General features: G+C 49.3%; 2 protein-coding genes across 9 annotated transcripts in view; one reads left to right on the plus strand and one right to left on the minus strand.

Moving 5' to 3' along the window:
• The first annotated feature begins 1660 nt into the window (after nucleotides 1–1660).
• Vsig10l2 (V-set and immunoglobulin domain containing 10 like 2) lies at nucleotides 1661–9475 on the plus strand. The gene is made up of 10 exons (XM_023701489.1): nucleotides 1661–1970; nucleotides 2244–2519; nucleotides 3978–4253; nucleotides 4736–4984; nucleotides 5536–5796; nucleotides 7099–7389; nucleotides 7778–8074; nucleotides 8711–8833; nucleotides 9212–9264; nucleotides 9410–9475. The coding sequence occupies exons 1-10, from the start codon at nucleotides 1661–1663 to the stop codon at nucleotides 9473–9475; spliced, it is 2202 nt and encodes a 733-aa protein (XP_023557257.1).
• A 4340-nt stretch (nucleotides 9476–13815) lies between these two features.
• Cdon (cell adhesion associated, oncogene regulated) overlaps nucleotides 13816–20913 on the minus strand; it is a 99099-nt gene continuing 92001 nt past the window's right edge. For 6 of the 8 annotated variants that reach the window (XM_023701466.1, XM_023701463.1, XM_023701467.1 and 3 more), the window contains 2 exons: nucleotides 15095–15366; nucleotides 13816–14515 (listed from right to left, as the gene is read on the minus strand). In XM_023701466.1, coding sequence (XP_023557234.1) covers nucleotides 14349–14515; nucleotides 15095–15366 — 439 coding nt within the window. In that variant the 3' untranslated portion in view covers nucleotides 13816–14348. Of the gene's footprint in view, nucleotides 14516–15094; nucleotides 15367–20913 lie in introns of those variants that run through there. The other 2 variants (XM_023701465.1, XM_023701469.1) reach the window with 2 other exon arrangements.

Below are 20913 nucleotides of genomic sequence, written 5' to 3' on the forward strand. Positions count from 1 at the left end.
CTCCTCCTCCTCCTCCTCCTCCTCCTCCTCCTCTTCCTTCTTTTTCTGGAGAAGCAGATAGATAGCAAGAGGAAGATCTGTGACTGAGGCTTAGCTAGGGTTCCAATCCCAGTTCCACCCCCCACTCTGTGTTCTTGGGCCACTGAGTCTCAGCTCCTCGTTCCTGAGGAAAGTTACTTGCTACCTCTCAAGAGTTGTTATAATTAAAGCCAACAGGTCACACATGTGAAGGTGCCAGTCCAGGGTCTGGTAGGAAAGAGGCAGGCGGTCATGGAGCTCGAATGAGTTACTCCTGTAGTTTGGTTGTCCTCCTAGGCACTTATTTGAAGGCCAACCTGTGGAGGAACTCTGTACCTTACAGGATGCAGACCCACAGCTAAGACAGAGGGTGAGACCCTGAGCAGAGAGCACATGTTAAGTGACTTACCCAGGTTGATTGCTAATGTCTGGCCTGTGGTTGACAGAGAGCTCTATGAGACTAGAGGTGAGAGCTAATGGTCCTTGTGACCCTGGCTCTTCTAGTCGCAAATTAGCCAATGCAGGCTGCTGCCCCCTTTGTTCTGGCTCTAATGGGAGTGGAATAAGATGAGGTCCTCTTACTAGAGTTAAGGCAAAAACCCTGGCTCTGTGAGTTCACAACTCAGAGACTAGGCTCAGCCACCCATCCGGTAAAGTCAATCTAAGAAATAAGATAAGGTGGTAAAAATAGGAAAGCAGCTTTATTCTCAGTAGGACTGCAATGGGGAGAACAGAGGCTTAGTGACTTAAAAGCTGACCTTAGTGGGCATACAGCAGTCTCAGAGTTGCATAGGAACAAGGAACAGAGGTAAGGGTTGGGGGCTTCCTTGGCTAGCGGTGCAAGTTGTCTCAGTGTGGCTGTGATCTGATTGATAATCATCTCAGGAGCAGCAATACAGACCTTTGCTGGCCCCAAGAAGGTCACTGAGGCTGTAGGAGAGGCTGGTTTGGGTCCTGTCATAAGATCTCACCTATCACGTGCTTTGTTCCTGGAACCCAAGGTAGTTACAGGAGAGAATGACGCAGGAGAACACAGAAGGAGAGAAAGGCAAGTCAGAAACGAACTGTAGTCAGGTCAGTGACTTCAGACCCCTCTGGGCTGGCCTTGGAGCCCTCCTGGCATCCTTACACAGAAATGTCCAGGCCCCGGCTGGCCGGTGGCTGTACAGCTTGCCTGAATCTCCAGAGTTAACATGTCATCAGGTTCGTCAGTCACCAGATGGGTCTTGGGTGCTCGTTAAAATGCAGATTCCTGGGCTCTGACCCCTCTGCATCCTGGGGATTCTCGACACAGTAGCCCGGAGTGAGGTCTATGAATTTGTATTTTGATTAGATGTTGTGTTGACCCATGAGGAATGGAGACCTCTGCTCCAGCCCATTCTTTGTTCTCCATCAACCTCTCCTGTACATCTAAACAGGGTGGCCCACGGGCTCCCCCTGGGACTATTCCATGCCCGCCAGCTCCAAAAGTGCTGGTACTGTCGTGCTGAACCCTGCCTGGCCCCCTGGGACTGTAGAACAACCAGTGGAGGTTCTGAGTAAGGTGGGTGCAGGAGGACCTGAGCTCTCTGGACTTTCTGCATCGCTCTTTCTCTCTACAGGCAAGCCGCACCCAACCCCCAGATCCCCCACGGAGGAGGCCATGTCCCTACAAGGAGTTAGGGGTGGCTCTGTGGAGCTGGCCTGTGGCTCTGGGCCTGCACCGTTGGTAGTCCTCTGGAGCTTCACCCCACTGGGTTCCGTGGTTCCTCGGCCTGTGGCCGTGACCGATGGAGCTTCGTCCAAGGTAGAGCCCAGTGCCTCAGCTCTGGGCATCGCAAGTCTACGGAATAGCAGCCTGCTGCTGAGGGAGCTCCGGGAGGGGGCCCGTGGCCACTTCTTGTGCCAGGCCCTGCATGTGTCTGGTGACCAGCTCCACACCACCTATTCCTACCTCACGCTGGCCGTGCTTGGTAAGGCACCTCAGTAAGGGTGTGCCTGGACGCTGGCTGATCTGCATGCTGTTGGCATCTCTTTGCATGTGCCTCTCATCTCTCTGAACATGTTGGACTTCAAGTGGAGGGGGGCACACTCCAGGGAGGGAGGAAACCTGGGTTTGTGGGGAAGGGATGCTTAGAACCCAGTGGATAGAAGAGCCATAGCCAGCAAGCGTGGGGTCACTGGGGATATCCAGGCACGGCCAGCATCTGCAATAGCAAACCCAGGGTCCCTCCTTCCCTGGCCAGTGCCTGTATCCAAGCCTCAGGTGCGGCTGAGTGATCCGTCACCCGTGGAAGGAGCCTCGGTGGTGGTCACATGCGCAGTGCGGGAGGGCACAGAGCCTGTGACCTTGGCTTGGCAGCACCAGGCGCCCCAAGGCCCTGGGGAGGTCCTGGTGGGAGTCAAGGAGCCACTGCTCCGGCTGGACCCAGTCAACCGGACGCACCTTGGCTGGTATGTGTGCAGCGCCTACAACGCTGTCAACGGTCTGAGCAGTGATGGTGTCTTCCTGGACGTGGTCTGTGAGTTGGGTTGGGAGTGTGGGCACCCCTCTCCCATCCTTGCTTCCCCTGTCATACCCCAGCATGCCCTACATCCCTTCGCTGCAGGAGTGCCCCTGTCCGCCCTGACGCTCCAATAGGCAAAAGTAGCAGGGTTTCCACCCAATTTCAGGTCATGAGCCCCTCTCCCCAGGAAAAGGTACACACACTCATCCTCACAATTCTACTCATGGTTTGGGGAGGGGTGGAAAGCCAGGCTTTGTGCTGTGCGCATAGAGCTCTCAGAGATTGACAGAGATGTGGAAAGACAGGGAGGGGAGCCGCAGTCGACAGACAGGGCAGCAAGCCTGTCCAAAGGCTGAGTGAGGCTCCTCGGTGACCAGAAGCCTCCTGGGAAAGGCAAGGATGTGGATGATCCAGGCCAGAGATGGCGAACACTTCAGACATCCAAGTATCCAAATTGCAACCCAAAACCCACTTATTACTCGCCAAGCGCCATCACTGCCCCTCTGTGCGCTGTTATCTGATACCCAGCTTCTGGGGCGATGCCAGGTTGACCCGGCTCACATGCGGCAGCTGTGCCAGGATTGGTCTAGATTGCAGAGCTCAGTGTCTGCCATGTAGCCAGTGAGACGCTGCGCTCTCAGATTCAGGTAATCCACACTGAGCTGCGGTGCAAAGGCAAAGTGCACAACCTAAGACACACAGTCTGAAAGAAAAGATAAAAATGCACATCCATAACACTTAGACTAGTTATATAAAAGTAATATTCTGGAAAATTTTCGATGGAATAGATAATTAAACTTAAAACCTATTAATGTTTTTGTTATTGTTTGGTTGGACCTCATTATTTTTGCTTAGACTTGATCACTAGAAACTTTAAAAGAACACCTGTGGCTCGCAAGCCTGTATGGGGCAGCCCCGGTTTTAAGGAACAAGGGTGTTGGTGCCCTGCTTGGTTGGTGGAAAATGTAAACTGAGGACAGTGGAGGACCCGGGTGAGCAGGGCATCCCGGGCAGGAGATAGGAGCAGAATGGAAGCAGACAGAAAGCGCAGGCCCCCATGAGAATCAGGGTGACGTCCAGAGGTGAGGTTGCAAGGCAGAGGAGAAGAGAGGTGTGTGTCCTGGGCAGTGAGAGGCTAGCTGCAGGGCTGCGCTTGTCTCTGCTCCTAGAGAGACCATCCTCCCAGCCCCCAGCAATGCATCGGGCCAGTCACCCTTCCTCTCGTCTCCCTCCTGAGCTTTTGTTCACCCCCTACCTCAGCCCAAGCCTCCAGAGGCAGAGCTCACTCCTGAGTCTGGCCACGCAGTGCCCACTTCCACAGTCCTGACCTCCTGATGCTGAGAAACGAGGGCTGGCATGGAGACGGAGGGTCTCACATGCTCGTGGGAGGGAGGAACAAACCCAGCCATGCTCCTGTGAGTGAGTGAGGGACAGAAAGCTGCGGCAGTGTGATGGGCCTCCCTGTCCCTCCAGATGGCCCGGACAAGCCTGTGATCACTGTGGAGCCCCTCGGACTCACTGCAGAGGGGTTTTGGGCCAGTGAGAAGGAGGAGGTGACGCTGAGCTGCCTGGCTGCCTCCAACCCTCCTAGTCACTATGTGTGGCTCTGGGATGATACTCAAGTCCACACTGGCCCCACCTACGTCATCGCCAGCGCCCGCCGTGCCCACACAGGCCTGTACACCTGCCTGGCCCGCAACAGCTACCTGGACACGCGCACCCGGACTTCCGTCCAGCTCACCATCTACTGTGAGTGTGTGGGTGGGAGCCTGCGGAGCCCCGTGTGCTGATGCCCCTCCTGCCCTGGTGACAGTGCTGAAGAAGCTGGCAGCAGGGGAGGGGAGGGGCTCATCTGAAGAATCAGAGCTGCAGGGCCAGGGGAAAGGGAGTAGGACCCCCTGACCTTACATACCCCCCTCTCTCAAAGTGGTTGGTTATTCCCATGGTCCTAGGACCCGAACTGAGGCACAGAGAAGGGCAGGGCAACAGTAGGTGCCCGGGTGCCCAGGGTAACTTCCACAGGAACTCCTGCTTACCCTTTAGCCCTCTCCCTTAACCTGAGGCCTCAGCCTTTTCCTTGCCAGTCTCTCAGAGTGACTTAAATCTTTCCCCTCTTGCCCACTTCCCCTGCTTCCCTACTCTGCCTGGGCTCCAGGGCCCCACCTGGGCTGGGCTGCAGAGCACCAGCTGTAGAGCCTGCTCCAACTCCTCCTTGCCCGCCTCCCTCCCAGATCCCCCTGCAGGGCAGCCCTCCTGTACTGTGCTGCCCACCCCTGCAGCTGTGACCCTGCTCTGCACCTGGCCGGGGGGACTTCCCACTGCCCAGCTGCAGTGGGAGGGGCCCCACGGGACAGGCCCGACTGCACCCAGCAATGCCGCCTGGACTCACGCAGCCACCAGGCTCCCCAATGGCAGCGTCTTCACCTGTACCGGCCAGCACCCTGCCCTGGCACTACCCGGCCTCTGCAGGGCCACACTCTGTAAGTGGGCACAAGCAACACCAGGCAGAGGGTGGGAGGATTGGAGCACCCAGAGGAGCTCCATGACGGCTCCCGACAAGAAGCAGGCAGCTCTCAGCCCTCGGCTGCTCTCCATCTCGCTGAGCTCTGTCCGTCTCACTTGGGGCTTGGAGCCGGCGAGACCTCTTTCCTGTCTGCCACCTCCACGGTCACAGGGCCCGGCTTCCTCGCACTCTGGTCTGCAAATGCGCCTTCACATTCTGCCCACCAAGTGTGTGCTTCTGCCTCCCTCCACCTGGGAAGGCCCGTGTGACCAAGACAGAACGTTGTTTTGTCTCCAGAGCCCTCCTCTCTGAAGCCTTAGAGCCCTCTTCTGTCTTTCTACACACCCTGTAGCCCTCATCTAATTATATCATAGTTTTCTCAGTGCCGGTTCCCACCGTCGCCCTGTCACATGGTCTGCCCTTGATAAAGGACTCATGAGTGCGTGGAAGAGTGACAGAGAAACAGGGAATAAATGAGTGCAGGACGGAGGGACAAGCTGGCTGATCTGGGCCATCAATCCCTTCCAGGGGAGCCTCCCCAGAGCCCCACCTGCCGGATCACAGCCACAGTGGACGACCAGTTCATCGGACTGAGCTGTGAGTGGCCCAGAGGCATGCCCCCTGCCACGCTGAGCTGGTTGGATGATCAGGGGCAGCCCCTGGGTGGCAGCAGCTCCTCCCCGGCCACCCACATGTTGCAGGCCAGGGGAGATCTGGCTGGCAGAGAGTTCACCTGCCTGGGCTCTCACCCCCTGAGGATCCCTAATGCCCAGTGCCGGCTCCAGCTGGGTGAGCAGGGCCAGCCCCTGGGTCCTGGGCGAGGGTCACCCATGGGCCCAGGCTGAGGGCCCAGGCTGAGAGAGTTAGGAGAGAGACTGATTCACTTGTCTTCAAAGGTCTCAGGTTTTCTAATCCACAAATGAAAGAGGTTTATCCAGGTCAGTGTTGTATGACAGAACTATAATGCAAGCTCTATGTGTAACCTAAATTCCTTCTAGCAGACACATTTTAAAAAGTAAGAAGAAACACATGAAATATTTCACACTTCATTCAAGATATTCAGTGTAGTACTATTTCAATATGTAATAATAATAAAACCTATTCATGAGCGACTTTATATTTCTTTATCCTGTCTTGAAAATTCAGTGTCTTTACAACTTTTGTACCTCTCAGTGGGGCTTGCCACACCACAAGAGCTCACTGGTCACCAGTGGCTGGTGGTGATAGCATTGGACAGCAGCAATCCACACAGGTGGAAATGCCATCAGCACCCTCATTTGCTTATATTTGCATAAGGAAGGTCCCAGATTATATTCTTGACTTGCATTAATGTTTTAGGAGTCAAAGGTCTATCTCTACACCTCTCATCCCCTTTATTTGCTTAGGGTCTGATTCCTCTTTCTGTCTTCAACTGGTCTGCTACTCAACAACTGAAGACAAAATAATTAAATACTAATTTTTTTTAAATGTAAAGAAAACAGAAGAATTGTCACATATAACAATTCTTGCAAAATGATTTACCTCTTAGTCTCCAAAGGCTTTGTGACTAGCACATTGTGAGGGGCTCTAAAGAGGTCCTTAACCCAGAATATTTCTTTCCCTATTACTCAGTCTCAAGACCGGAAATTCCATCATAGGAAATTCATTGACACCTGAGAGTCTGGGTCTTTAATAAGGGTCAGTCCATAAAAACTAAGCACCTGCTATGGTCTGGCACTATGCCTGAAGCCAGCCAGGAGGTACTGGGCCACCAGGGGAAAGGGGCTCATGCCAGGTGCTGCAGGAAGTGGGGGAGGGGGCTTGCAGAGAGGCACAGGCAGGACTCCTGCCCAGAGCAGGGGTTGGGTGGGGGAGGGGAGAGACATAAAAAATCATTGCTGTCAGCAGCAAACTGTGGAGCAGATTGAGACCCAACTTGGAGTGGACTAGAGTCTGAACCTGAGGGCAGGGTGACCCAGAACAAGCTTCCCAGCTCCCTGTCTCTTTTCTGCTCTCCCTCCCTTCCATGACTGCCTAACATCTTTCTCTCAAGGCTTTCCGTGGGAGGTGGAGAGGTCACTTGTTCCAGCCCCAACTTTCCTGTTTCCCCAGAAGCCCCGCAGCTGACCGTGGCTGAGCCCCAGGTCTCAGTGCTGGAGGGAGGAGAGGCCTGGCTGCACTGTGCTCTCCAGGGTGGAAAGCCACCGGCCCGGCTCCTCTGGCTGGGACCCCAGGGGCTGCCGGTGGAAGGGAGCACTTCTGAGTTTGTGCTGCACCCTCAAGGTGCCCAGCTGCGCCTCCAGATACAAGGTGCTGACCCATCGCGCCACAGAGGCACCTACCAATGTGTGGCTCACAACGCCGTGGGCAACAGCAGCCAGCATGTGCTGCTGGAGGTCCTCAGTGAGTGACGGGTGGTGAGTTTGGGTGGCGGCGGGGGCAGTGGTGGTGGAAGGCCAACAGCCATAGAAGGCCTTGCAGATAGGCCTAGGAACTCCCTGCTCCAAATGTGTACCCGGGAGCATCCTTGAGCCTAGCCAGACCCTCCTGCACACAATTTCATGTAGGTGGAGGAAATCTGGAAGACAGGACTCCATGGAGAACAGCACGCAGTGAGAACTCCACGCACAGAACTCCATGCAGACAGAGTCATCTTTGTCCTCATTTGACGGATGAGGACACTGTGGCTTTTCCACACTGCAGGCTGCCTCTCCATAGGAGCAAATGGGGATGTCCACAGTCCTACATCCGAGGTGCCTTATGTGTATCTCCCACCCTCTCTCCTCTTCAGGGTATCCTGCTCCTCCCAACGTCACCATCAGCCACCTGACCTACCGGCGGAACCGGAGAGAGGTGCAGCTGCAGTGGGCCATCCAGGGTCCTGGCAACCTTACTGGTTTTCTGGTGCAGCAGAGGGCCAGTGTCCCTGGCCCCGGAGCTGGGGCTTGGGAGACTGCAGCTAGTAACATTGCACCAGAGAGCAGGGGCCAGCAGCTGGGAGGCTTGGACCCAGGGGTCCTCTATGCCTTCCGAATCCTGGCCCTGAATCACCACACTATTGGACACCCTTCCGAGGTGAAGACACCAGGTGCTGGGCTTAATGCCAGGGAGACAATCCCATTTTCCCCAGAGGACTGGATTCCTGCCTGTCCTCTTCCCGGGGCACCCTCACTCCATTCCTTTGCTTCCTTCCTGGTGGATTCCCTCAGCCCTGCCTCTGTCCTCTCCTCTGCCCTCTCTTCAGGGGCACTAGCTAGTCTCTACTGCTCTTTTCCACCCTTTCCTGGGGGCTCAGGAGGTGTGACCTGGGGTAGAACCCAGATTCAGCTTGAACTGGAACAGGGGAAGAAGAGGGTGCTGGTGATGCTTAAGTAGAGCCCCACTCTGTGCCTCGGTCTCGCCTCCTAGGGTACAGCGGGCTCTAGGCTTCCCGGAGCTTCCTCCCCGTCCTGAAGTTCTTTCTTTCATGCCTACTTCCTTTCAGCACCAAGCTGCCAAAATAAGTAGATTTTTGCATTTGGTAACAGAATCAGGGGACTCGGCTGAGTGGGTGGGAGCGTCAGGCAGCCAGCCCACCTTCCTTGGGAGATCTCATGTCCAGATCCCCCCACTACCCGGCAGCTGAGGGGGACTGGACAACCAGGGCAGCATTTCCTCAGGAAGCCCTTGGAGGCCAGGATCAATTGTGGCTCTAAGCCGTGAACCCTGTGCTCTTGCCTCCTAGTGGACCCCCCCTTCAGCGCCTACCCAGCAGTGCTGGGTGCAGCTGGCACGGGAATGGTGGTGGCAACCGTGGCCTCTCTCCTGGTGTTCCAGTACGCTGCCCGGCACCCACAGAATTTCCCCCGTGAGTGGAGATTTGAAGGGTGGGGTTGTGTGACATCCTAAGGTGGCCAGATCTAGACTTACCTAAGGAGAATCCAGGGTCTTTTGAGGTGTGACCCTCTTTCCAGAGCTACGTGTCTTTTTTCAGGGCATCTGGGGCCATCTTTGTAAGGGTTCCTGAGCTCTATCGGCAAGAGACCAACAGGAAGGGAGGGTCATTCCCTGGGATTCGTGTTGGTCAGTGCAGTAATGCTTATTTCCTTCCTACAGGCCTTGGCCAGTGGCTCATTCCCATGTGAGTGTGGAATCTTGGGCATCTTGGGGTTCAGTACTTTAATGAGAAAAGGAAGCTTGTGGAAGTTCAGCTTCCACTAACCTTACTCTCCCACCTTACTCTCAGGGAGCGAAGGCACCAACAGAGGGGCTCAAGAGAAATCCCCGAGGCACTGGCAAGTAAGCAGGATTTTACCCCAAAGATGATTTACTACTAGGAGCCTGTGCCGAGTCCTGCGCATGATGCTTGAGTCATCTTACCTCTCAGAACAATCTGGGACACCCTAAGGCATCTCTTTTCTTTTTCCACCTATGCTCTTCACAGACATCGAAACACCAACCACCACTCCAAGTTCAGATCCTGCACCAGAATCTGCTGATGTCCCAGTAAATGTCACCATCACAGTGACTGCAACACCATGAAGAAAGAGAAAGGTGCACAGAGGCCTAGGGAGGGCAGGTGCAAGGTCACCATGGTCTTGGCCAGGACACTGACTATCCCTTCTCATCTAATACCAGACTGAACTGGTACAAGGTCCTACGTACAGTGCCCTCAGCAGCAGTCACAAGAAGCCCTGGCCTAGCTTGGAGAAGCCAGAAATGGCAGGACAAGGAAGACACAGCTGGAGTAAAGACTTGCTGGGTATCTGAAGGCAAGTGAGAATGATGCTTCTGGGACTCACCTCCAGTGAGCTACAGGGAAACAAGCAAGCTACTTCAGAAAAAAAAAAAAAAAAAAAAAACCTGCCTGTGAAATAAATAAATCGTACTTAATGTTCTCACTAGCAGGGGGTTATTTCAGCAGCAACTAGTTCAGGCAGAAGCTAATTGCTGGGCGCCGTTCTGTGAGTGGGTAGAGCAGGGTGCACAGTCAGCTGCGTGTTCCCTCCACTGACATATAGTTGAGGAACTTCACGGGCCCTGCAGTGGCCACTCCAGCAGTCCACACCAGGCCAGCACAGCGGGACAGAGGTATTCCAGATGCGACGCTCAGCCACTGGGCCTGGGGAGCTGGGTGACAGGGAACAGGGCTGTGCCAAAGTCACACTCTGTCAGCTGCCAGGATGACTCACTGGCTCCAGGGGTGTGTGTGTGTGTGTGTGTGTGTGAGAGAGAGAGAGAGAGAGAGAGAGAGAGAGAGAGATCTGGGTGAAACACAAGCGAGTGCTTGTTCAACTGGAGAGGAGTCAGGCCACGGAGCTGCCTCCACGGGGACTCAGATGAGAACAGCGCAAGAGCCAAGGGACGATCTGCCAGCTACATGGAAAGTGGCGCCTGACAGGATGCAGAAAACCAAGGGCGACTTCAGCAGCTCCCTTGGTTCGCACAGATTTAGACTTCATCAGAAAAAGGGTTTCAGCTTCCCTCAAAGCTCTCAGAACTGCAGCTAGGATTTAAGGAAAGCTTATGTATGGAAAATCAGATGCAGAAAGCCCTCGAAAAATTCTCTCGACTGTGTGGTTGCAGAAGCCTAGAAACTCCCATTTTTTAGAGCAGTAAAGCAAAGCTTCGTTGGAGGTGTTTAAACTTCCACCCCCGATTTCCACTACTAGATGAAGCTCTGGATTCACAGTAAAAACAGTGTGAGGAGCGCGTCTTCCCCACTGCCTTGCTTCGCTTCGGCCTTCCGTTCTTCCCCCAGCAGCGCTGTGGGAGGCTCCCTCTGCATGGCCACAGGCTTGGGGCTGGCTGTCTCCTCATGCACTCGCCCGCCCAAGATCCTGCTCCTTCGGGGCCTGGATGACTGCAGCCAGGATGGAAGGGACAGTGCCCTGGGGACCTTTGCGTCAAAGGGGATTTTTTCAGGGGAAGAATTTTAGAGTAAGACAGCACATCCACTCCCATCCAAAACCATAGGGTCACCTTGCATATAAACTAACAATCCGAACAGTTCCTTTTCACAGACTAGGATATATGGAAAGCAGCATTCTCTTTTAATATAAAATCATATCAATAAAATAAACCTGTCCAAGCTACATCATTTAAAATATGTACAATTTCCAACACAATATTACAACTTTAAGGAAAATAAAACATATTTTTCAGTATTATACAAAACATGCATCTCAGAGTCACTGCTCTAGAAGAGAACACAGGCAAAGTTCAATTAAAACACAGTTTCATGGCAGTACTGTAGCTGGAACGAGATATGGCACATGATTGGCCTGCTGTGTGTGTCTTCATCTTCAGAGACTTGTTCACACTTTCAAAACAAAACCCAACAAAAAAGGCTTTCTGAAAAGCCCGTGTCAAAAGATTTAGAACATTGCAGTTGACCTTGTACCTGGTACAGCATTTATTACCAGCCCATCAGTGCATAAATGAAGGAAAAATATCAAAGGGAGATGGTGAAGTGAGATAGCAGGAGTAGGGGAATTTAATGCTGATGGCAAGGAATCATGGGAATTCTAGGGCAAGAAGGAACACAATGAAGCCCAGCCAACCTCATGATCACTGGGTGCAGAACGAGTTCTCTGGCGGGGGTGAGGGGAAGCATCGAGGGGAAAAACAGTGGATCCTGGAAGACGAAGTACTGAGCAGAGGCCCTGCCAGGAGGGACAGAGGGCAGCTTCTTTTGCCAGCTGCAGAGCCGGAGTCCCAGAGGAGCAACACCACAAGAGCCCAGCACTGCCGGATGGTTCTAGCAGACTACCTCACTCCAGGCTTCAGGAAAGCAGTACAGAAAACTGCAAGGACGCAGATAAGGACTCTGAGGCCCAACTCAAGGTCTGTGGCTCGTGTGCAAACTGGGACTTTGCGTACCAGCTTTGGAGACTTGTGGGGCCAAAATGAGATCACAGTACAAGTGCCACGCACAGTGCCTGGTACACAGTGGTTCCGCAACACCACAGTGCTGTCCCGTGCTGTCCAGTGACCTCTCACTTCCTGGGGAGGAGCTATTAGGTAGGCTTGTTTCTAGTGACCATGTATGGCATAAAGGGTCAGTGCCTCCATGCCTAGGGAGAACTGATAACTTCTAAATATAAAGGCTATTATATATATTTATATTTATATATCTCAATATATAAAGGTATTTTTATAAATAAGATACAGTTAAAAGGGATAACACTTAAAACAGCGTTACTAATAATATAAATAAAGCAGTCCACGATGAGATTGCCCTGAAGGTAAAAGTCACTTTGTCTCCTTCACGGACAAGTCCCATGTTCAAACTCAATCTTTACAAGCAGTTTCTGACCTAAAGGCTCATGCAAACACAGCTGTTTCACAAATCAAGCTGACTGCCCAGGACACTGACTCCCTAGTGTCCTACAACTCCGTGCGACAGCAACGCTGGGACTGGATCGGGAAGCAGAGCGCGTTTTATATTCTGTGTCCCAGGACTTTGTCCTTTGCTGCTCACAGAAGTAGGGGCGGCAGGCACCCCCCCCACAAACCTCATGCAGAGTCTACGTAGCATGCAGAGTAAGCCTGGTGCACTCAGGCTTGGACATCGGAATGTAGAGCTTGCCTTTACAGCAACCTAACACTGTAGCTGGCCACGGCCTTATGTTCCCCACACTCTCCCGGAAGTAACTCTTACAGAGTGACCCAGCCTAAGAGCACATTTTCACTAATGCTTCTATTTGTAAAAAATACAGACACATGTAAGGGAGTACTGACACATTCTACAGAAAGGCTGATTAACATACTATTCTACTACTCTAGTCCACTGCAGTTTATGGGAAACTAAATTTACGTATGTTTGTTGGAACTTCTTAATTCTACCTGAAGAGGATACTTTCTGCTTCTTTCCCCAAAGGGACCCACAATCCAAGAAGGAACAGTGACTCACACTATGGAACGCATTTACAGTTTAGGTTTTTGTTGTTGTATGTTTGTTTTTTTGAACATGAAGCAGAGGAGTCTTCTGAAGACAGCTGCAATGTCCTTGTCACTCGGAGGCAGCAGTGCCTCTGACGCAAAAGCTCTGCTGACAATGCGTTAGGTGATTGTTTACAATTACTGTATTTGGAAAAAAAAATCAGGAAATTTCCCTCTGAAACCCCTTTTCCTCCAGATTCAGTCTTTCTTGACACTCTGCTATAGTTTGGGTCCTGAGTGCCCCCCAAGGGCTAATGACCTGGTCCCCAGGCAGCCCCCTCTTCAGGTGGTAGGAATTAGTGGGAGGCCTTTGGGTCACACAGCCTTGCAGGGGACAGCAGGACCCTAGCCCCTTCCTCTTTCTATCCTTGCTCCTCAGCTGTGATGTAAGCATTCTGCTCCACCATGCGTTCCCACCATAACACGCTGCCTTGCTACTGGTCTGACCCAGTAAGGCCCAATGAGCATGGACTGGAATCTCTAACACCATGAGCCAAAATAAACCTGTTCTCTTAAGTTAATTTTACGAAGTTCTTTGTTATTGTGATGGAAACTGACTCACATGCACTCACTCATCTCCAGGGGGGTGGCATGTCAGGAGGGCGTAACGACCATCCCCCGGCACCATGAGCATGTTCCTATGGAATAGTGGACCGCAGAGTTTCTGCCAAGACAGGCCCCTGAACCTACACTTTTTATGTCTCTTCAGGTCAGCACTCTGCAGTTTTTCATTTGTTGCTAATTTTAGGATCAGGCAAAAGGAGCCCTTTAGGACCATTTTATAAATTAATGTATTAAAACAGTGAGACCTGAAGGCATTAACTTGGATCTCTTCTGCAGACCGGCAATCTAGCCAGACTACCCATCCTCCCAACAACACTGCTTGTGATTCAAGCGTCGACACTGCTTGTGCCCAGTGCAGACAAGAAGTCTGCAGGTCAGAGTAGCACTTTTGTGGAAGGTACCCTTATAAAACAGCCTGATATGCTACCATAAACATCAGGTCACAACTATGGTTGATCTTAAAATGTTGTCAACACCGAATGGTCATTTCCCATCTGAGGATGTGATTTCAGCCGCCTTGTGTGATCGCCCCCTGGCCGCATCAGCCAACAGAACAGATCCACAGCACGAGGAGCCCTTACTGTCACTGAGGGTCTTGAAAAATGCGCAATGATCCCTCTGTTCTCCAGATAATTGAACCATACAAAAAAGGTTGTTTCCTACTGAGGGAGAAAGAAGGAATAGGGAAATCTTAAGGCATAAATAATATAAGAGGGCACACATTTTAAGATACATTCACATGAAGTTACTACTACAAAAAAAATAAATAATGATTTTCTCTTATTTGAATTAATGTCCTTCACACAGTGCATTCCCAGGCCTGTGCTGCGCAGCTACTGGTGGAAGGGGGACCGTGACTCGGTGTTTGCACAACCTCAGGTTTCCTGGGGTTGCTGAAGGATCCCTGATGAGCTGTCTACGGGAATGCCAGGAGGAGACCACACTGTCATCTTCCCAGGACAGTCCTCTGAAACGGGTGGCAAAACAAGAGGATTCCAATTTAAACTTCTGTTCTCCATTTCTAAATGGCCACAGCTGTCTCCTGCAAACACAAAGGAGTGAGAGCATGATGAAATGAGAAGTGCTGGCTTTTACACGGCACTCGGAGGTGTCACTGTCAGCAACAGTGAAAGAACAGTGAGCGGAAGTAGAGCCTGGCTGTACTTGGCTTGAATTTGAGCATGACTTAAAAGGTTTAAAATAAAATTGAGTTCTACAATCCATCTGGGATTAAAACAAACCACCCCCCAAAAAAGAAAACCCTTACAAGCCCCCAAATAGCCACTTACAGAAAAGTTACACCTCCAGCACCAACTCAAATGAACAAGGGGCCCATATCCACAAAATGCAATCTTCCCACAAGTATTCTGCTCAGGCCCAAGCTGAGTCCAAGCCTAGTGGGACACATCTTCCAAAATGTAATGGGATTAACTGCTTGAGATGAAGGATATAAATAGTAACAGAACGGCAAAGAATCCTTTATCTGTCCTATCTTTTCTGGAATGATCTAACACCCCTACCAGTCTCTGGAGAAATATGTGACAGCATCATAGAAAATGCTCCTGGACACAGTTGCCTTCGGAGGTAAAAACCTCCAAAGAGTTTAAATCAGCTCCTGTACCTCTGCTAAACTCTGTGGTATCTTCCGTACAGTCAGAGTTGGTGTCACTTATGTCATCCCGACAGCAGGTATGTGGGGCAGGTATCGGTGCCACACTGTCCTTGGCGCGCTCCTCGGCTAACTGGACACAATCAGGGACCACGGACGCCAGACACACAGGCATCTGCATGGCACCGAGGGGCTTCATTTCCAAGCCATCCTGGGGACAAGGCGCTACGAGTGGAACCAGCGGAAGGGGGCTGCTGCTGAACGTGCCATTGGTTTTGAAACACCTGTGGAGTTGAAACCAAAAGAAACAGAAAGGTTTTTATAGGGAGTAATCATTAAAGCGAACTTTTGAAACTATCACTTGGCATTCTGAATTCACAGACTCTTAAGAAAGACCAGTGCTTTAAAATAATTCACCATTTGAGCTATTAAAAATTAGACAATTATAGTTATAATTCAATGCAGCAGGCAAATACATCAAAAAACAAAGTTAGAATAAACTGTAAATGACAGCCTATTCCAAAGGCTTTCTTTGCTTCAGTCCACTCTCAGAATGACTTCCTTTTTTTTGGAACTGGAGATTGAACTCAGGCCCTTGAGCTTGGCAGGCAGGTGCTTATTCTACAGAGCCATCTCCCTGGCCCATGACTTCCTTTTTTTTTTTTTTTTCTACAGTACTGGAGATTAAACCCAGGGTTTCTGCCCAGAGCCACATTTCCAGCCCCTTAATTTTTTTTTTTTTTTTCCTGAGACAGGGTCTCATTAAATTTCTAAGCAGCCAAGACTTGGCTCTAGCCTCAGTCTCCCAGGTGCTGGGATTATGGGACTGCATTAGCAGCCCCAGCTTTCTCATGTCACTCCGAACTGGCTAGTAAGTCGAGCACAAATGTGGAAAGGCCACAAGCCATGGAAGAAGTGAGGGAGAAAAAGAAGGAAAGGACAGAAAGCTAACAAATCTATGGCACCTAGAGAAAATGACCTTAGGAAAGTCAACAAAAACCACACGGCTCTGAAATTATGTAGATTCTCCTTCTTCAAGGAAGCATTTTAAGGTAACTCAAAACCCAGGACTCTTTTTTTTTTTTTTTAATCTTTATTGAAGAATGGTTAAAATTTCACTTCAGTTCCACCCTGCTTTTTATATCCTGTCTTCAGTTAAGATGTGTGCTTTAATTATCTTCTATTCTTAGAAGATCTGGACAACTCTTCTAGTTCACTGATTCTTTTGAGCGCTGGTTAATTTTCCAATTCAGTTATTGTTCTTTTGGGAGCTGGAATTTTCATTTGGACTTTTTCTCAGTTTCTGTTTCTTGGTCGAAATTTCCCACATGCTCATTTATGGTGCATATTTTTTTCCTTTAAGTCTCTGAATACACTTACAATAGGTGCTAATGTCACTGCGGGCTAACTCTCAAAGGCTCTTTTTCTGTTGGCCTTCCCTTTTTTTCCTAGAGTATCACATTTTCTTATTTTTGCAGACATACAGTAATATTTTCCTTGTTGGATTTTCCCTCTAATTTTCTGACTGTTCTACTGTCACTGAACTTGGTATTCTGACACCTTTTTGCTTGGGCACCTGCCTCAAGACTGGAGAATGTTTTCAAGCAAAACCCCATAAGCTTGACACACTGTCTGGAAGGGTGGACTCTTCCAGTGCCCAGTTCTGCCTGCTCTGGTTATGTTCTAACACTTTCACACTGACCACATCTTATTTTCATCTGTTGACGATAAAACTTCCAGAAGCCAGAGCCTCATAAATACGTTTTCTTTTTTATTTTTAAAACTGTGAATAAGAAAAGCTTGAGGATAACACTGGATTATGCTTTGCATGTTCAACAGTAATGTAAGGGAATAAAACAGTGTTTATTTCCATCTTAGAAACATGGAACGGTACTGGGGGCGTGCAAAGAACCAGTAATAGAAAGTCCATGCAAGCTGATGGAAACACCGAGGTAAAGATGAAGACGTGATCCTGAAAAAGAATAAGGAATCTGTCAGCAAAAGACATCCTTAATTTAGGTAACTCCAACTTCAATTTCAAATGGAAAAAATATACTCACTGTACAGCTAATGGAATTCAGATTTCGTCATCTGGAATGAAAGCAAGTTGGTCAGGTATCCATTCAGACGGATGAACACAGTATGGTCAATTATGACTCTATATTTTAATACTACAGAGATATAAAGTATGACCTAACTGTTTCCACGTGTGTCTTAAGTCAATGAATAAATTATTGATGTAGAAGGAAGTTTGTTGGAGTAAGAATTAGAGTATGGTGCTCTTTATTCATCCTCTTGAACACTGCATTCATTCAGCTGTGAGCTTTACTGATATCTTTTCTTCCCATATTTTGTTAGTCTCTTATACTCTCAATTTCCAAGAACCAACAATTGCCCTGTGGATTCGATGCACAGAACCCATAAACTCTTAAAATAGGATAAAATGTGGGGAAAGGTCAAAGGAAAAAGTTCTGGATTCAAACACTTGTACCTGCCAGGCAAGCGCTTATTCTACTGAGCTATCTCCCCGGCCCCCTCAAACTCTTATACTTAATGAGTATTTTGAATTATATAAATTATCCTATCCAGAAAAAGTGTTTATTCAAACTGTATTTGCCGCACACCTTCCATATTCCAAGCACCATGGTAGGCACTGAGAATATAAAGGTAAACACAGCAGAGATCCAGCTCCAAGTTGAGCAGAAGAGATGAACAAATAAACAAATAGTTATGACATAATGTGTGGGACACAAGGAAATATAAAGCCAGTGGAGCACTGTAAGATGGTTCACAGCTGCATGGCTAACGAGAACAGGACACTTCCCACACATTTAGTTGGAGACAGGTGTACATTCCTTACTCTGCATCACACTTTATTGTCTCAAAACTGGAGAATTTACATTAGATAGCAATCAGAGTACAAAGGGTAGTCTGACTTCAACAGACCAAAAACTCTGGTGAGAGGAGTCTATGTGCCTACCATGATTTGTTGGAATTCTTGCTCAAAAGTTAAAATTCTGAGACCCAGTCATAGCCCAGGCCTGGTGAGAGTGTGGGAGAGCTTCCGGTTACCCAGCGCTGGCGGAACCTACTGGTCCCAGCCCAGGCGCAGCGTGGGTGAGACCCTCTTCCACCTCATTGGGACGCCCCTCACCACTCCACAGCACCTCCCCTATCCTGACCCCCACCCCCCAAGTAGGAATTTCTGCCGCGTTCCGGGAACCCCCCGACCCACTCCTACCCAGGTCTGGTGAGTGTGTGGGAGAGCTTCTGGCTACCCTGCGCCAGCGGGACCTACTGGTCCCAGCCCAGGCACAGCCTGGGTGAGACCCTCTTCTATGCCCTTGGGACACCCCCCACCACTCCACAGCACCTCCTCTACCCCGCCTGCCCAGTAGGAATTTCTGCCACATTCTGGGAATGCCCAGATCCAGTCCTAGCCCAGGCCCGGTGAGTGTGGGAGAGCTTCAGGCTACCCTGTGCTAGTGAAAACTACTGGTCCCAGTCCAAGCGCAGTGTGGGTGATACCTTCTTTCACCCTCTTGGGATGCCCCCCATCACTCCGTAGTACCCCCCCAAAACCCTGCCCACAGAGTAGGAATTTCTGTCGCTTTATGGGAACCCCCCAGATCCAGTCCTAGTCCAGGCCCAGTGAGTATGTGGAAGAGCTTCCTCTCCCCCCTACTCCACCTTGTCCCCTCCAGACTCAGCTCAGGCCTGGCATACAGGCCTGGGGTGAAACACTTCAGCTGCAATCCCTGCAAAGAGTGTAGGGGACAGAACCACCCAGCTAGTCCAGGAGCAGAACATCTTGCCAGAGGGGCACAACAGGTTCACCCCCAAGGGCAGCAGCAGGAAGGAGCTGAGTACAGCAGCCAGACCCAAGCCAGGCACAGCTGGATAAATCCAAACTTTGTAGACCTGCACCTGAACTTCAGTAGGTGCTAAGGTTATAACTGCACCAAAGCTCTACAACAAAGGTCAGAAGACAGTGCTATACAAAATGACAATGAGAAGGAGCAAAATGCAATCTCAGAACCCAAGCCCACCCATAATAAGTGCGGAGGACACTAACACAGAACAACTTGGGAACCACACAGCTGAAAGTAATGAATCAATGGCTTCTGAAATAAAGAAACAGCTGCAGAAAGGTATAGAGGAACTCAGACTGGAAAGGAAAAAAAGAAATCCCTGAATTAATAACATCTGCAGTAAAGAATCAAATGCAGAAACATATGGAGGAAACTCAATGCCCACCCAGAACAAGTGTAGAGGACACTAGCTCAGCTCAAATGTATGAATTAATAGCGTCGATAGTAAATAAGCAACAGCAGAAAGTCATAGAGGAACTCAGAGCAGAATTCTTTTCTACTAGCTCAGATCAAATGTACGAATTAATAGCGGCAATAGTAAATAAGCAACAGCAGAAAGTTATAGAGGAACTCAGAGCGGAATTCTTTTCTGAAATAAAAAAAGAATTCTCAGAACTCATAGCATCTGAAGTAAAGAATCAACTACAGAAACACAGGGAGGAAACCCAATCTGAAAAAACACTTCAGTAAAAGAATTTATAACTGCTTCTAAAGAAGACATTGATTTAAAAAAAAATAGCGGAGATTAGAAAAATGATGGATTCATTGAATGAGCAATACAGGAAAGAAATAGATCGCATGAAGCACAGTCAAAGAGATATAGAGGAATTTAAAACCTCAATCACAAGCTAGCAAAACCGTTTAAGTGAATGTGAAGACAGAGTTTCAGATCTTGAAGACGCAGGTGCAGCTAGTGAAAAGGTAAGAAAGGATCTCTTAAAAACAACTAGGATGCAGGAAAAAATAACCCATCACCTGCAAGATGATGCAAAGATGAACAATATGAGACTAATAGGCATCATGAGAAAGAAGGAGTCAATACAAATGACATTAAAAAAATATGGGCAGAAGTAATACCAGAAAACTTCCCAAATATAAGGAAACAATCTGATATTCAGGTAACTGAAGCATACAGAACATCAAGTAACCTCAACCCAATTAAAAACACACCAAGACATATAATAGTCAAGATCCCAGAAATTCAGCACAAGAATAATCTACTGAAAGCCACTAGAGAAAAGAAGCAGATCACACTCAAAGCAAAACCCATCAGAATTACGGCTGACTTCTCTTCACAAACCATGAAGGCCAGAAGAGCATGGAGCAGAGTACTACAAGTCTTCTCTGAAAAAAATTTCCAGCCCAGTCTACTATACCCTGCAAAACTCTCTTTCAAGTTGGATGGAGAAGTGAAATACTTTCATGACAAAGAACTGCTAAAGAATTTCATGATGACAAAGCCAACCCTACACAGGCTATTGAAAGATGTTTTAGAGAGGGACCAAAATGATCAGAACTCCACGAATGAAATCAGAAGCAACCAACTAAATAGGGCAAGCAATTAAACACGGGATAAAAAGGAGTAAACGACAACAGGTAAATAACATGTCAATCGTAAGTCAATACATCTCAATTATAACCATCAATGTAAATGGACTCAATTCACCAATTAAGAGAAATAGACTGGCACAATGGATTAGGAAACAAAATCCAACAATATACTGTATACAAGAAAAACATTTAACTCATAAAGACATTTGTAAGGCTGAAAGTCAAAGGATGGAACACAATACTACATGCCCCAGCACCTCAGAGAAAGGCAGGGGTGGCAATCCTCTTCTCAGACAGTCTCAACTTCAAATCAAGAATGATCAAGTGAAATAAAGAAGGCCATTATATACTGGTTAGGGGAAAAATTCAAGAGGAAGAGGTAACACTCATAAATATGTATGCACCAAA

The sequence above is a fragment of the Octodon degus genome, unplaced genomic scaffold, assembly GCF_000260255.1.
Source record: "Octodon degus isolate 3935 unplaced genomic scaffold, OctDeg1.0 scaffold00136, whole genome shotgun sequence".
NCBI classification, from domain to species: Eukaryota; Metazoa; Chordata; class Mammalia; order Rodentia; family Octodontidae; genus Octodon; species Octodon degus.

Bases quoted from the DNA above. Each gene is read 5' to 3' on its own strand.
- Vsig10l2 (XM_023701489.1), top strand. From the start codon at position 1,661: ATGTCCCTACAAGGAGTTAGGGGTGGCTCTGTGGAGCTGGCCTGTGGC. The intron at 2,520-3,977 runs GTGAGTTGGGTT...CTGTCCCTCCAG, and splicing joins TGTCTTCCTGGACGTGGTCT to ATGGCCCGGACAAGCCTGTG. The intron at 4,254-4,735 runs GTGAGTGTGTGG...CCTCCCTCCCAG, and splicing joins CGTCCAGCTCACCATCTACT to ATCCCCCTGCAGGGCAGCCC.